This window comes from Orcinus orca, chromosome 11 (assembly GCF_937001465.1).
Source record: "Orcinus orca chromosome 11, mOrcOrc1.1, whole genome shotgun sequence".
Taxonomy (NCBI): Eukaryota; Metazoa; Chordata; class Mammalia; order Artiodactyla; family Delphinidae; genus Orcinus; species Orcinus orca.
Genome location: NC_064569.1, coordinates 23,613,919 through 23,628,405, shown reverse-complemented (window position 1 = coordinate 23,628,405; position 14,487 = coordinate 23,613,919). Strand labels below are relative to the sequence as shown.

At 37.8% G+C, this 14,487-nt stretch overlaps 1 protein-coding gene across 22 annotated transcripts in view; it reads right to left on the bottom strand.

The window, feature by feature from the left end:
* Positions 1–14,487, bottom strand: part of CCDC91 (coiled-coil domain containing 91) — a 410,464-nt gene that overhangs the window by 52,781 nt on the left and 343,196 nt on the right. For 2 of the 22 annotated variants that reach the window (XM_049694207.1, XM_049694209.1), the window contains one exon: positions 9,916–10,053. The exons of 17 other annotated variants lie outside the window; for them this stretch is intronic. In XM_049694207.1, coding sequence (XP_049550164.1) covers positions 9,916–10,053 — 138 coding nt within the window. 3 more of the 22 variants (XM_049694213.1, XM_049694218.1, XM_049694215.1) reach the window with 3 other exon arrangements.

The following is a 14,487-nucleotide window of genomic DNA, read 5'->3' as shown; positions in this document are numbered from 1 at the left end:
AAAAATGGGTCAAAGACCTTAGCAAATACCTTACCAAAGCAGATAACTAGATGGCAAACAAACATATGAAAAGATGTTCCACATCATGTGTCCTCAGAGAAACGCATACTGAAATGAGATACCACTACACACTTATTAGAATGACCAAAATCTGGAAAACTGACATCACCAAACGGTGGTGGGGATATGGAGCAGCTCTTATTCATTGCTGGTGGGAATGCAAAATGGTGCAGCCACTTTGGAAGGCAATTTGGTGGTTTCTTACAAAACTAAATATACTCTTCTCATATGGTCCAGCAATTGTGCTCCTTGGTATTTACCCAAAGGAGTTGAAAATTTATGTCCACACAAAAACCTGAACATGGATGTTTATAGCAGCTTTCTTCATAACTGCCAAAACTTGAAAGCAACTAAGATGTCCTCCAATAAGTGAATGGATAAACTGTAGTACATTCAGGCAATGGAATATTATTCAGCACAAAAAAAGAAATGAGCTATCAAATCATGAAAAGACATGGAGGAAAGTTAAATGCCTATTAACAAGAGCAAGAAGCCTATTTGTTCCTCTCTTTCTTTAAACTTTTATATTCATCCAGCATTCCCTACCATTTTTATCCTAGTAATATATCTTATGCTTAAAACTCAATAGTGATCACTCCATTTACTTCTCTGAAATGTATATATTTAAAAATTAAAAAGACTTGCTATGATCATAAATCCACTGAGCCTTTTCAGAGATTAAATTATAATTTCTGAAGTCCCTTCACTGTGAGATCATCAGAGATGACATTAATTAAGGACTGCTCAATTATAAGTCCATGATAGCATTTGATATAGTCACCCCTCCACGTAAATCATTTTTTTCACTTTCCTTTTGGGCAAACTTTTAAAACTTCACTTCCTAACAGTCTTCCCATTGCTCACTTTGCTTCAGCCATCCTGCCTTCCTTGTCCTTTCTCAAATACAACCAAGTACTCGTTCTACATCCGCCCATTGCACATGGTGTTCTCTCTATCTGGAATGTCCTTCTTCTAGATAGCTTCATGACTTATCACTCTGTACATTCACATCTCTTCTTAAATGCCAGCTCAGTTCATCACTGAGGACTGCTCTCACTCACTTTAAAATAGTACCCCTACTCTTCATGTGCATCACTAACTATTGATCCTTTCTCATGACATTTATCATCCCCAAATATCATACATTTGTTTATTGTCAGTCCCATACCCCATTAAAAGTAAGCTCCCTAGAAAACCCTAAGGAAAATGGGGATTCTGATGTATTTACTTCTGTATCTCCAGGGTCTAAAACAGTACCTGGTACATCGCAGGGGCTGACTAAACGTTTGCTGAATTTATTGAATAAAGAACAAAAAGAGAAGAGATACTTACTAATTTATTTTAGTAACTGTACTTTAGGAAAAAAATACCGTAATACATTTTCAAAATTTTCAAGAGTCAAATGGTATATTTACCTTCAAAAAGATGTATAAATTATTTTAAATGATTTTAAAAAACCTGCAAATTATTTTATAAAATACTCAGTACACTAGTGATGGTATTCTTTAAATTTACATAATCTATTAATAAAATACAATATCACATGAAATAGAGGTTTGCATTGTAAATAATTGATAACTGAGTGCCTTTATTTTTATGGTACCTAATCAGGACGAACGGGGGAATAAAAGAATTAGTAACGATAATTTATAAATTTATTTGAAAATTATATACATTTTGAAATTCATAACAAAACAATAAAATGAACAAAGTGTCAAGTTTCTTAATTTCTATCACTGAAAACCGGGAACTGTTATTGGGAATCACTCATTTTCTAAACTTTGTTAGATCTATTAATACAGTGAATGTTCCAGACTAAATTTTTTACGACATTGGTAATTTTGTGCTTCTAAAACCAGAAGAACTAATTAATGACATATTGAAATCTCTCTGAAAAGACAGTATTTTGGAATGATCCATTAGCATATAACATTCTAAGTCCTAAAACGTCCTGGAACCTCAAGGAGTGCTTAGTTGGATCTAAGGAGACTCCTTTCAGTGGTCTCTGGATGCATAAGCTCTGCTTCCTTCAGTAGATTTTAATAACCAATTCTCTCATCACTATTCTCTGTGCATCTCAAATAAAATATTAGCTACTTGTATCTTTTAAAAAGTACTATTTGAATCTAGGCCACACTGTACAGACACAAATTTTCTCTCAAAAAGAACTTTGCCCTTGTCTGCAGATGCTTCCTTATCCATCTCTGAGTGGAGGAGAAGTGGCCATGTACCAGTCACTATGGCTGCAAAACAAATTACCCCCAAACTCTGTGGTGTAAAACAACCATTTATTATGATCACATATTCGGTGGGTTAGGAACTGGAATATGGTGCAGCTGTGACAGCCTATCTTTGCTCCATGATGTTTGCGACCTCAGTTGGCAGACTTGAAGGCTAGGAGCTAGAATCATCTGAGGACTCATTCACTCTCATATCTGATGGTTGATGCTTGTCCCCCCACATAGGCTACTTTCAATTTTGTCATTGCCTGGTGGTCAGATTTCACAAGTGAGTGTTTCAAGAGAGAAAAAGAGATAGGTGGAAGTCTTATTGCCTATTATGATCCAGCCTCAAAATCATGAGTGTCATATCCATCACATTCTATCTGTTGGGACATTCAAAAAGATCGGCCCCAGACTCAGGGGAGGAGAAACAGACTCTGCTGACCGACGGAGAGTGGCAAGAGAATGCTGGCCTGGAAACACTGCTGTGGCCTTCTTAGGAGAATACAACCCACCACAGATCCTAACTGGATGCTATTTTTTAGCATTCTCAGTTTCTTGAGGGTGTTACTTCTACCTCCGGTTCAGATGACTGCTGGAGCAAGTCAGTATTCACCTAAATTACAAGAGGTAATATCGGTCTCTGAATTGTAGTCAGGAAGAATAACTTCAATATTTATGGGACTCAAAATGTAGGAAAAATCAAGGTCGAGAAATAATACATATGGAAGATTAAGCAAACAATGATGGGATAACATATTTGAGAGACAAGTCATTTTCTCTATTGGTCTTATTTTCAACAAACCACTTGCAATTGGACTTGCCTTTCTTCTTAAACAGTTGTAACAACTTCCTTAAAAAACACATCATACCACGTCTCCTTGAAAACTATGCCCTTGCCTACACATACGTTTCTGTCCCCAACATCTTGGAGTGCCTTCCTTAGCAAGTAGAAAACAAGGAGGGAACCAGATGCATGTACACTTCTTACCCTACTCACTTCACAGAAACCCCATTCTTAATCCTGTGGGTTTATACTGCTCTGTGAGTTGAGCAGCATGAAAATCCTCCTGAAGCCTCAATGCAAATGTTTCTCTAATCCTATTAAAGCCACAAAACACACCCAGATGAATGAGTAGGAAACTGAGCTAGAGAACTCTCCCCGACCCCAGTACCACTGTCAGTTTTGGCACTGACTTCATTGGTCAGCCTCTCCCTCTAAGTACGGCATGGCTTAAATGGGAAACCAAAACTCTGGCCTTCTCTGTCTAGGACACTCAAGTCAAACCTGTATGCTGTTTTAGCCAAAGCTCCGGAGAGGATTCTGAATATACTTTTTAAATGTAAAGAAAAAGGGTTGAAATAGGACATATAAAAAATAGACACAAAACAATACAATGGTCCATTTAAACTGGTTTTCTCTTTTTAAAACTAAGATATAATCATATATCATATATTTAAACAAAGGATTATATAGCAGGAAGCAAAATCTCTCCTAGCCCACCTCCTAGAGATCATTGACCACATTTTTCTTTTGTTTATTAAAATATATTTTGCATTACAACACACACACAGAGGTATATAGCAAAATATATTTAAACATACAGGATCAAATGACTCAGGAGGTTTTACAACCATATCAACAAATGTAGGTAAGTATAATTCTTTTTAGTAAACACACAGTATTCCATTTTAACATAATTCATTTAACCAGTCCCCTATGGATGGACATTTAGGTTGTTTCTAATTTTGAAATATCAAAAAATAAAACTCTATTGGGTGAATATGCGCCACGGGATATTTAACAAAAACACATTTTCCAGTGTGATAAGGACTGACTGTTAAACTTTCTGTAGTAGCTTAAAGGGCAGTTGGAAGAGAAGGTTTTTTAAAGATGTACGCATATAAGATGATACTCTACTTCACAAATCAGAAAAGTTAATCTGTTAAAATGTGTTGGTAGTAACAGTTAGGGCTTGACTCTTGTTAATGAGGCCCTTGGGAAAATATAAACACTCTTCCTGAATTCAAATCACGCCTGCGCACCACATTCTTGTCTTCAGCTCGAGCTTCTGGCGTTCCAGCCTGCAATTGAGGCCTTGCATCAGATGCCAAACTAAACATTTGGGAACAAGAATTGTAATGACCTCCTGTTTATGTTTGTTTGTTTTAAGTAATTTAAAAACATATAACATGAAGTAAAACAGAAAAATTAGGATGGGGAAATAACTCTAAGAAATAGGAAACTGGATATCTTTCAAAGGATTTTCTTGGATATTCATACATTATTCAGAGCATATAATTAATTGTCAGTGTAGATCAGCATGACCTTTGAAACAGAGAAGAAGGAAGGAGAGATATGAATTCCATCCAGACATTAGTGAAAAATACAAAAAAATAAAATTACCTGAATGCATGGGATAAGAAAGAACAGAGGTTCATTCCAGTTCACTTTCCACATCTCCATGTCTAGTGAAGTTTGCATGACTGACTAATGGGCATTCTAGTGAAGCCACGACAGATTGATTACTGCTGTTGTTTTTTTAATCATGAGCTTTTTCATGTAGTTAAACCCTGCCTCATTCTCTATTTTAAGAAGGGAAAATAACTGTCTGCCCCTGAAGGCTTTCATATTAAACATGTCAAAGCATATTACTGATGATGTAAAAAGCACTTTGACATGTTTAGCATGAAATACTTCAGTGTCAGAAAACTATTCTCTTCTTAAAATGCCAGATTGTTCTCAAAGGCCTAAAGGAGTCTGTGGACTTATTAAAAGAATGTGCTAACACCCCCTCCATTAGTCTTTACAATGTACGTTCCTATGGAAGAAGGTTCCCTTTGGTGGAGTAGTATTGATTAGAAGAAGGCCGGGGTTGGGGGTGTCTGAGATGTTGGCAATTTTCCGCTTGACTTAAGTGCTGGTTATACAGGTGTGCTTTCTTTGTGAAAATTCATTGAGTGGTATTCTTAGACTGTAGTTAATTTCTCTTGATATTTAAAAGATATTAATGGCTTATTATTGATAATCAGCACAACCAAATCAAAAAAGAATGTTTCTACACTGATGAAACAGCTAGTTTTACATTATTGTGAATCACTCTGTTATGTACTTCCTAAGTACAAATGTCTTCTTAATACTTAATTGAGAGGATGATATAATCAAGGGTTAATTTATATGCTTTTCTTACTTTCATGTATATTAGTATAATTAGTACTATGTCTGAAAGAAAATACGCAATTTCCTCCAAATAATGACAGTAAAGACTTATTAAGCACTTATAACATGCCATGTGTCAGGCTCGTTTATATGCCCACTACCATTTAATTCTTAAAGAACTAGGAGCTTTCCTGCTGAGAAACACCATTCTAAGGTGGCACTTTCTGAATATTCAATAACATTCGCTATTGCTTGCACAGAATTTTCTTTCCTTTAGATCTGCAGGTTCTTTCACTTATTCAAGTATAGCTGAGGACCTATAATATGCCAGGCATAGTTCTAAACAATGTTGCAGTCTTAAGAATCCTGTCCTATTTCTCCAACACATCTCTTTGGGGGAATTATGGAGGACACACATCTGGGAAAAGCCTTGACAACGATGTTTTAAATATCTTTTAGTTTTATAGCATATCTGGGACTCGACAAAGAAAAGCACAGAATAAGGGGGGAAAGGCAGTATAAGGAAGCTTTCCGTACTTCAGCATGCTTAACTAATCGCTTCTCTGCAGATTAGATTTATCTTCCAACCAATAAACATTCTGTGGTGCCTATTCTGTTCAGTATCACACAATTTGTCATTTATCGATTCACCAATTACTCCATGTGTTAACAACCAGCCCAATTAATTCATAAACTCTATGAGAATCGGAGTCAATGCTTTATATTACTAGGGGTTGGCAAACTTTTTTGTAGGGGTCCAGGTAGTATATTTTAGCCTTTTTGGGCCATATGGTCTCAGTCACAATTACTCAATTCTGCTCTTGTAGCACGCAAGTAGCCATAGATAATATGCAAACAAATGGATGTAGCTGTGTTCCAATAAAACTTTATTAAAAAATAGGCAGCAAGCTGAATTTGGTCCATTAGTCATGTTTGGCAAACCCCTGCTTTATCCCACAGTACCTTTTATAGTGCTGGACAGGTAGCTGGCCTCAGTAAATACATCTTGCTTGACAGAGTCAAGGGCATTGAAAAAGGAAATGCAGGAAATGGGAAGGGAAGTGGCATTAATTCTGAGTTCTCTAAGGGGACATATCCACATTCCCTCTGCTGCTAACCTGGATTATACCTCTTCCTCTTCGAAATCAGATTCTACAGCTACAGGGAATATTACTTCTACTGATTTAAGGAAATCATATTAGGAAAAGGAAAAAAAATCTGACAAGAAATTCAAATTGATGAGGGAGCATAAACTTGCTCAGTGTAGTATCTTTTCCCTTGCAAGTAGAAAACAGTCATTTGTATATAAGGTAGGAAACTCCAATGGGGAAAAAAAAGGCCCTATTCGTAAAAGAATGCATCATAGAAATCCAAATATGGGTGGTCCAACCAAGCAAAAGTGGTTGGCAGTGGGATTTAAAAAACAAGATTAACACAAGATGTTAAGTCCTGAAATCCATCTAGTCACAAACATGTGTGTTTTTAATGACATTCAGAGCCATTTCCATAAAATGAAAGAACAGAGGTTAATTTATTTCATTGAAAACATTATGAAAAATCTTAGAATTCCCTAGAACTAAGAACCTTTTATTATTTTCTCATGGCTGAAAATCATGTTCATCTGCCAGTGACAAGTAATGCTCATGGTTAGGTGGAGATAGAAGACTGATAGCAGCATAAGATGACAGCAAGGGACCACAGTACCATTTTTTTTTTTTTCAACATAAAATTGACATATGAGATGCGGACACAGTGAAGGGGCTCTTCATAAAACAAAGTTAACAAAATAAGTACAGGTTTTTCTCAGACCCTACTGAATAGAACAATTATTTCAGTAAGAGGAATCACCCCAGGCTCAGTCCTTGCTGTGACTGCCACTCTCATTGATTCAGAAAATATTTACTGAATGCCTACAAAATACTGGACACTGGGGTACGTATTGGAACATACAGCTTTTTTTCTTTTAAAGTGCATCATTATTCTTTGGGGGAAACACACAACAGCATTTAAAACAGTAAAATAGTTTCAGTTACTGTTATGTGCTAGGGGAAAAAAATAAGTGCTAGGGAAAAAAACTAAGGCATGGCAGTTCCTGGGAGGAACGTGTGGTGTGATTTTAGCTAAAATGGCTAAGAGATAGCCTTTAGGAAAACTTTGAAAGATTTCAAGTTTGGTAATGTGATGATCAGATTTATGCTTTGAGAAGACAGATCACGAGATGCTGGATGGACAATACACTGCAGTGGAGAAGGGGGGGCATAAGAACGGAAGCAAGTAGTCCTGGTAAAGGTGATGGTGGCCTTATGGCATAGTAGTGGAGACTGAGGAGATATTCTAAGCCATATTTGACCTGCCGAAAGATGAAATTAGCTTGGGCTAGAGAGGATGCAATGGAGAGGTGGTAAAAAGTTGATGAATTCAGTATTAATTTGGAGTATGTTTGTCAGTCTTGTTGGAAGACTATGTGAGTTGTGGAAAGAGGATGACTTCCAGGATTTAGGTTTGAGTGACTGTGCCATTTACTGAGATAAGAAAGACTTCTGAAGGGGAAAACCTGGCAGGGAATGGGTGGCAGAAATCAAGAATTCTGCTTTAGACATAAGCCTTTCTCACCAGCCCATGCCCTAAGGTCGACTTCACAAGAGAGGCAGTCTGGGTATTGTGCTCCTCCTGGGAAAAAATAATTATGTTTTAGCCAAAGGATTATGCACATAACAGAGGTTCAATAAATACACGGTAAGTGAATTTATGAAACAAGTCATTATCCAACCAGTTTTCAAAGTCTAATTATGTGAACAGAATTAGCAAGTTAGTTAAGGAGCATGACAGGCTTTCACAGAAACGATTTATTTGCATTTCTTACCTAAAAACCAGCTTCTTCACCCTCTCAGATTTCAAGATTCGACCCTGGGTGGCTATACTCCCTTCTACACTGGTACACTCCCTGCTGGTATAACTGTATTCTCAAGGAATAAAAGTGCAAGAATGAGTATTGATGCATTGCTACAGTTTGCAAAACTATTACCAGTCCAGAAACAGAAGAAGAGTTCTTTGATCAAGACATAGATTTTACAACTAAGTGAAAATAATACTCTTTCACCAAACGTTTTGGACTAAAACTAGCCTTGAAACAAGAGAATACTATATTAATGTCTATAAGAAGCAGAAATTCTGTAACTGGGCGCTTTGGAGCCTTCCTCTTTTTCCTTTCTTGTTCCCATAATTATCAGTTTTGAAAAGCAATCCAAGTATTTTCATTTGGATAATACCTACTTATCTTTTTATATTGTGTATAGCCTATAAATAGCTCTTTATATATCATGTATGTTTAATTATATGGTGATTATCTATAAATTCTTATTTTTTAAAGAGAACTTAATAAAATAAAATGATATAAGTCACTCATGTCATGATCCAGAACTAAGGTCTATTAAACTGTGATATATATTATATAATACATCTACCTAGAGACTAGTACTCTCTTGTTGCTTGAAGGCAATAAATAGCCCTCCGTCTTATAAGGTGACACACGCACCTCCACCCCTGCAACCCTTCCACTAAGATTTACACCTCTCGTCTTCAAGACCTGGCCCCCAGACTAATGCCATCTATCGAACTACATCATAATCCACCCTGGGAAGTGAGGTGCCTGCTAAGGAAAGAAAGGGACTATATAGCAAAGGCCCTGTAGGACACAGCCAACATGTACCAGCAGGAGGCTGGAGACTATGTACGAGACAGTGCTGGATCAAGAAGAGACAGAACATAAGTTTGGATAAGGGAGAGTTTATTGACATGAGGGCATTCTCGCACAGGATTTAATACCCTAGCAAGACTACATGAGATGACACTAAGACACTGCTACGATGGCTCTTGGAAGCATACAGAAAGCAATGGTAGGAATGCCACAACCTATGGCTGACAGCAGAAGTCCTATCACAGACTACACCACCCAGAAGCTGCTGGCCTAATAGTGATGGAATGATCTGTTGAAGGCACAGTTGAGACTCCACCTTACAAATGATATCCTATGATCCATTCTCTAGGATATAGAATACACCCTAGATCAACAAACATTATAAGGAGCTGTGTTCCCAGGAAGTAGAATTCATAGTTCCCAGAACCAAGAGGTGGCAGTATAAGTGGCCCTACTTATCATCATTGTTAATAATTGACTTGGAGACTTTGTGCTTCCCATTCCAGCAAACTCTAGGCTTTAGAGGTCCTGATTTTCTGTTGCTAGCCCAACAAAGGACACAGTATAAGTCCCATTAAACTTTAAGCTGGTACTGCCACCTGGTCACTTTGGGCTCCTCAGGCCAAAAAACTGTACGCAAGGAAAGAAGGCAGGGGTTATTGATCCTGATCAGCAAGAAGAGATAGAGCTGCTACACAATGGGGTAAGGTAAGACTATGTCTGACACCTGGGTGATCCAGGAGGGCAATTCTTGGAACTGCCTTGCCTCATTTTACCTGTAAATAGACAAGTTCAGCAGCCATAGCCCGAGAAACACATGGCAACAGAGCCTTAGAGGTCTTATGACTGTGGATCTGGGTTATCTCATCAGGTAAGCCCCCGGAAGAGCAGAGTTCAGTCAAGGGTAGAGAAATCTAGAAAAAGGAGTGGAGGAGGGAGATGAGAATCACTTGTAGCCTTGAGACCAGGTGAAGAAGTAGGAATTACAGCTCTTCCCACCAACTTTCCTTTTTTGTTTCCCCACAAAAGAAAATCAGAAGACCAAACAGAATCCTGGAGGAACTGTTACAAGAACCTATATAAAGGAAATAGACTTGAGTAGTGAAAGGAGTGGACGGTAGACCACCACCCAGAGTCTACTTTCAGGACTAATTCCCATAGTTGCTGGGAATGTTGGTGGCTGGTGGGGCTCAGCTAAATCCCTCTCCAGGAATTGCTACCTTGACCAAGGTCATGCCCTCTCTCTGAGAGCCTCCCATATTCAATGACTGGTCTTTGCAGGGGTATAAAGGCCCAGATACCTTGCCTCAAGGTGATTCAACTGTAAAGGGCCAGCCCAGTTCCAGGGCTCTATGGGATTAGCTGAAGCCCTTACGCAACTGCATTGCAACTCCTCCCTTTGCCCAAACCTACTTCTTTCTCCCCACATAGAAGCTGGTTCTAAAAGAATTCTCCAATTTCCTGCACACAAATCTCAATCTCAAAGTTGCCTTTGGGGGACATATGACTTAAGACAAACTGGTAAGGCTACACTGTATTGGCTGATTATTAGATCTGGAAATGGCATAAAAACATGAAATCCTAGAGCTGGAAGAGACCAGGAAGACCATCCTGTTCAGTGGTAAGCACTTTTTTTGCTCCCAAAGAGAAGTTCAGAAAAGTGGTGGCAGGGTAGGAAGACAAAGGAAAAACATTCAAAATAATTTTTATAAGTTCCTTGGAAAAATATCTTTATGACTTTAGGGTACTTATTTTAGTAAACAGAAGAATGTCATTGAGAAAATCAGTAGTGCTTTTGGAGACTGGTTTTGGTGCCACAACTAGGGTGCTACTGCATCCACTAGGTAGAGGCCAGGGATGCCACTAAACATCCAATGGCTATACTACCCCCAACAACAATTAATTATCAGGACCAAAATGCCAACAGTGCCAATGTTGAGAAATCCTGGTTTAGAGGTCACCAAGTATAGTACACTCATCATCTCACTTCATTCTTGGGATTAGGGGGGATTACTGGCATCGCTTCATTACTGATGGCGAAATAGAAGGAAAGTGACTTTGCAAAGGTCAAAAAGAAAGCTACCAGTAAAAACGGGTCTAGTAGTTCATTCCATTTTATGCAATTTTTTCTGGCCCGGATGGCTATCACTATATAAATGGAGAACACTGGATACTTTTTACTTCCCTTAATCTCTTCCTTACAAATCAAGCCTATTTATAAAGCTTGATCTGCAGGCTCAAGACCGTTATTCGCTGATAACTTCAAACCCTTCATTATATTAAGAAGCTAAACCTTGAATTTCCATCAGAGAAAAAAAGTCATTTGCAAATACATGCATTGTACATTTACATAACATTTATTCCCAAAGTTTGATTCTAATAAAGCACCTCTACATTGTACAGAACTACTGGTGGATTTAATATACTTATATATAGCATTTGCTAAATATCTTTTTTGCTTGTCTTTTACCCCTGAGAGACAGGCTCAGTAAGTACTCTCACCATTGGTAATACACAGATCTGTCTACAGGGAGCACGGAGTCTAGTGGTCGGGAGTATTCCTCTGGAGTACCAATTCTGCCATTTTCTAGTGGTATAACCTGAGACAAGTTACCTAAACTTTCTCAAAGCTTAAGTTTTCTTACCTGTAGAATAGTAACTGACTACGAGGCCTGTTACAAGGTGAAATGCAATGACTAATAAACCATACACACTGAATAAATGGTAGTTGTAGTGAGTATCTATTGCTTTTTGGCTTTCAGCATCTATCACTCCTTTTTAGTGGCAACTTGAATTTCATTTGGGTATTAATTCTTTCCCATTGGATATAGTCTGATGGACTGTAATTAGGAATCTTGCCCTCTCCTAGCCAGAGGGCAGGTATGTAACCCAAACTAATCCAATCAGATGCTCCCTCCCTGGAATTTATACACTGTGTGGAGAAACAAAAAGAATACAGTTAGTTTTGTCCACACCTAGTAATGGTAGTCTGCCCAGTTATTGTTGTTGTTGTCTTTTAATTGTGACACCATTATTAATGTTGCTGCCTCTGAATTTCCAAAGATGACTTGCTTCTTTTGCCCATTTCCAAGTCGAATGTACAGCCTTCCAACAATTCTGCAAGCCTTGGATATCCTTTCGACAAAATCCCTTATCCTAATGTTAGCCTGATGCAGTTGTATTGCTTGTAACCAAAAGAACCCTACAGGTATACAGGTGCTGTATCTCACACCAGCACCAAACAGCTAATCTAATTAATATGCTATTAAATTAGGTACAAATAAGATTAATGACTTCTCTCTGCCTTCAGAAATAATGTCTAATCATTGATTTGCCTTTTGGTTTTAGCCCTAATACATATCCACACACAGTAAAATCTACATAGGAATTGAAGACTGTTTACCTAAAAGAAAATTTTCCTGTGGAGCAAAGGTGCTGTTTAAGCAGTCATCTCTGTTTGCTCTCTGCTGGAGCACTTCTTGGTAGGACTTCAAGAAATACAAGGCAAATGAAAAGAAACTGCGTTTCTGATTGATGTCTGATTGCCTGGTCCACAATTCTATAGGCTCACCTGAGATCTTAAATAAGAATCTTTTCAGATACAGAGGCTTTCATTATTTTTGGCTTTCCTTCTGTGTCTTGGATGTGGTTGCTCTTTGGGTATAGCTCTGGGTCAGACTCTGTGTGGTAAATCTGAATGTGCAATTACTGGCATCAGGGTTGGAGGAGAGAACTGCAGCAGTAGTGTAACGGCATGTTTCTTAAACAAGGAAAGAAATGAATAATCACTTTGGTTTTTGCTTTACAGATGCTTTGATCCATTTCATTTTTCACTGTGGGAAGATAGAATGGCAATTCTCTGAGTTAACTTTAGCGTTCACTTCCCAGAGTAACTCTTTCAAGGCCACGGAATATTATGCCTCCGTCAGCTGGGCTGCCATATGAAGAAGCCAGTAAGATGGCATTTCAGTGCGGGGCACAAAAATACTTTCTTTCCCATAACTTGGTATATAAAATTCAGTGCTCCATTAGCTTCCCACATCCCAGATCAGATGGTTCTAAAGGCAAACACAGTAATTCTTCCAGCAGGGAAATTTGGAAAAACTAAATACATACATAAGAAGGTCAAAGACTCCAAAGACTCCAAAGATTCTTGCTGAATAATTATGCCAAATGTCAGATTTTTGTTAAAAAATATGAGAAAAGCCCATTAGCAGATGCTGCAAGGGGTAACTGTTCTTATTTTCAGTATTACTGAAGCAGCTTTTACCAGTTATGATGATGCCTGTAGTTAGGCTGTTCTATGGCACCACTGCCCATCTGTCATCTTGTAGCAAGTTTCTAAACAGAAGTGGCAACTCCAAAAGGATCTCTACAGATTAAGTTATAACTACAGAGAAGCTGTTCTTCTGCCAAACTTAAGTCAGTTTACCTGCCAGACAGGGTAATTTTTCCTGACCTATAAATGATGAGTGAAAGATATGCATAAGAATCTTTTAAGTGACATATGCATTTCACTGCATATCATTTAATAATTGGTTCAAAACTTTCCTGGAAAAAAAAAAAACTTATCGATGGCATAGAAATATTTAGTGATTATATAATTTATCCCTTTTCCTAGGAAATATTTTACCCCCTTGTGGTAAGGAAGCAATTGATTTAGGGTGGTCTTTTGATTATTCTTTCTTCTTAGTTGTATACCCCCCTTTCTCAACCCACTAGCTGGCAATTCTACGTTTTGTGAGAAGTATAAGGACCCTGGTTGCAAAGGATTTCATCATATTATGGATTATCATGTGCTGAATACATAACAGAACTCATCAAAGATTTTTTCAATTCCTAAAGTGACATTTTCAACATAATTTCTTATGGTAATAAACTTATTCATAATAAAATTCAAGTGTCATCAATTACTTCAGCAGGTACTTTTTAAACCATAATCTAATTTTACAATTTATAGCCTAGCTGAAAACATGCTATGAGATTTAGGATACACGGATGTCAGCCATAAAAGCGAGTAAATGTTCTTCAGCGTGTGGCTGCACCTATTCATGCTTTCACTTCCCCCAAGGGGACCAGAAGAATGAGTTATCTCAGTGCCTACCATTCTTCCCTACATGAAACCCTACTAGCTCCTTCTCGCCAGAGACAAACTGGATGCTAACTACTTTTATTAAACTGCATGATTTTAAGCTTTCCTCCTTTTAAAGAGATTGTTATCTTTCAGTTCAAACACAATTAAGCTATACTCACTGCATTATATACTTTACTATTTTGAGAATTTTCCTTTTCCTTATTTTAAATCAGAGATTACTGTATTGTAGCTAAGAAAACAGGCGATGATATCA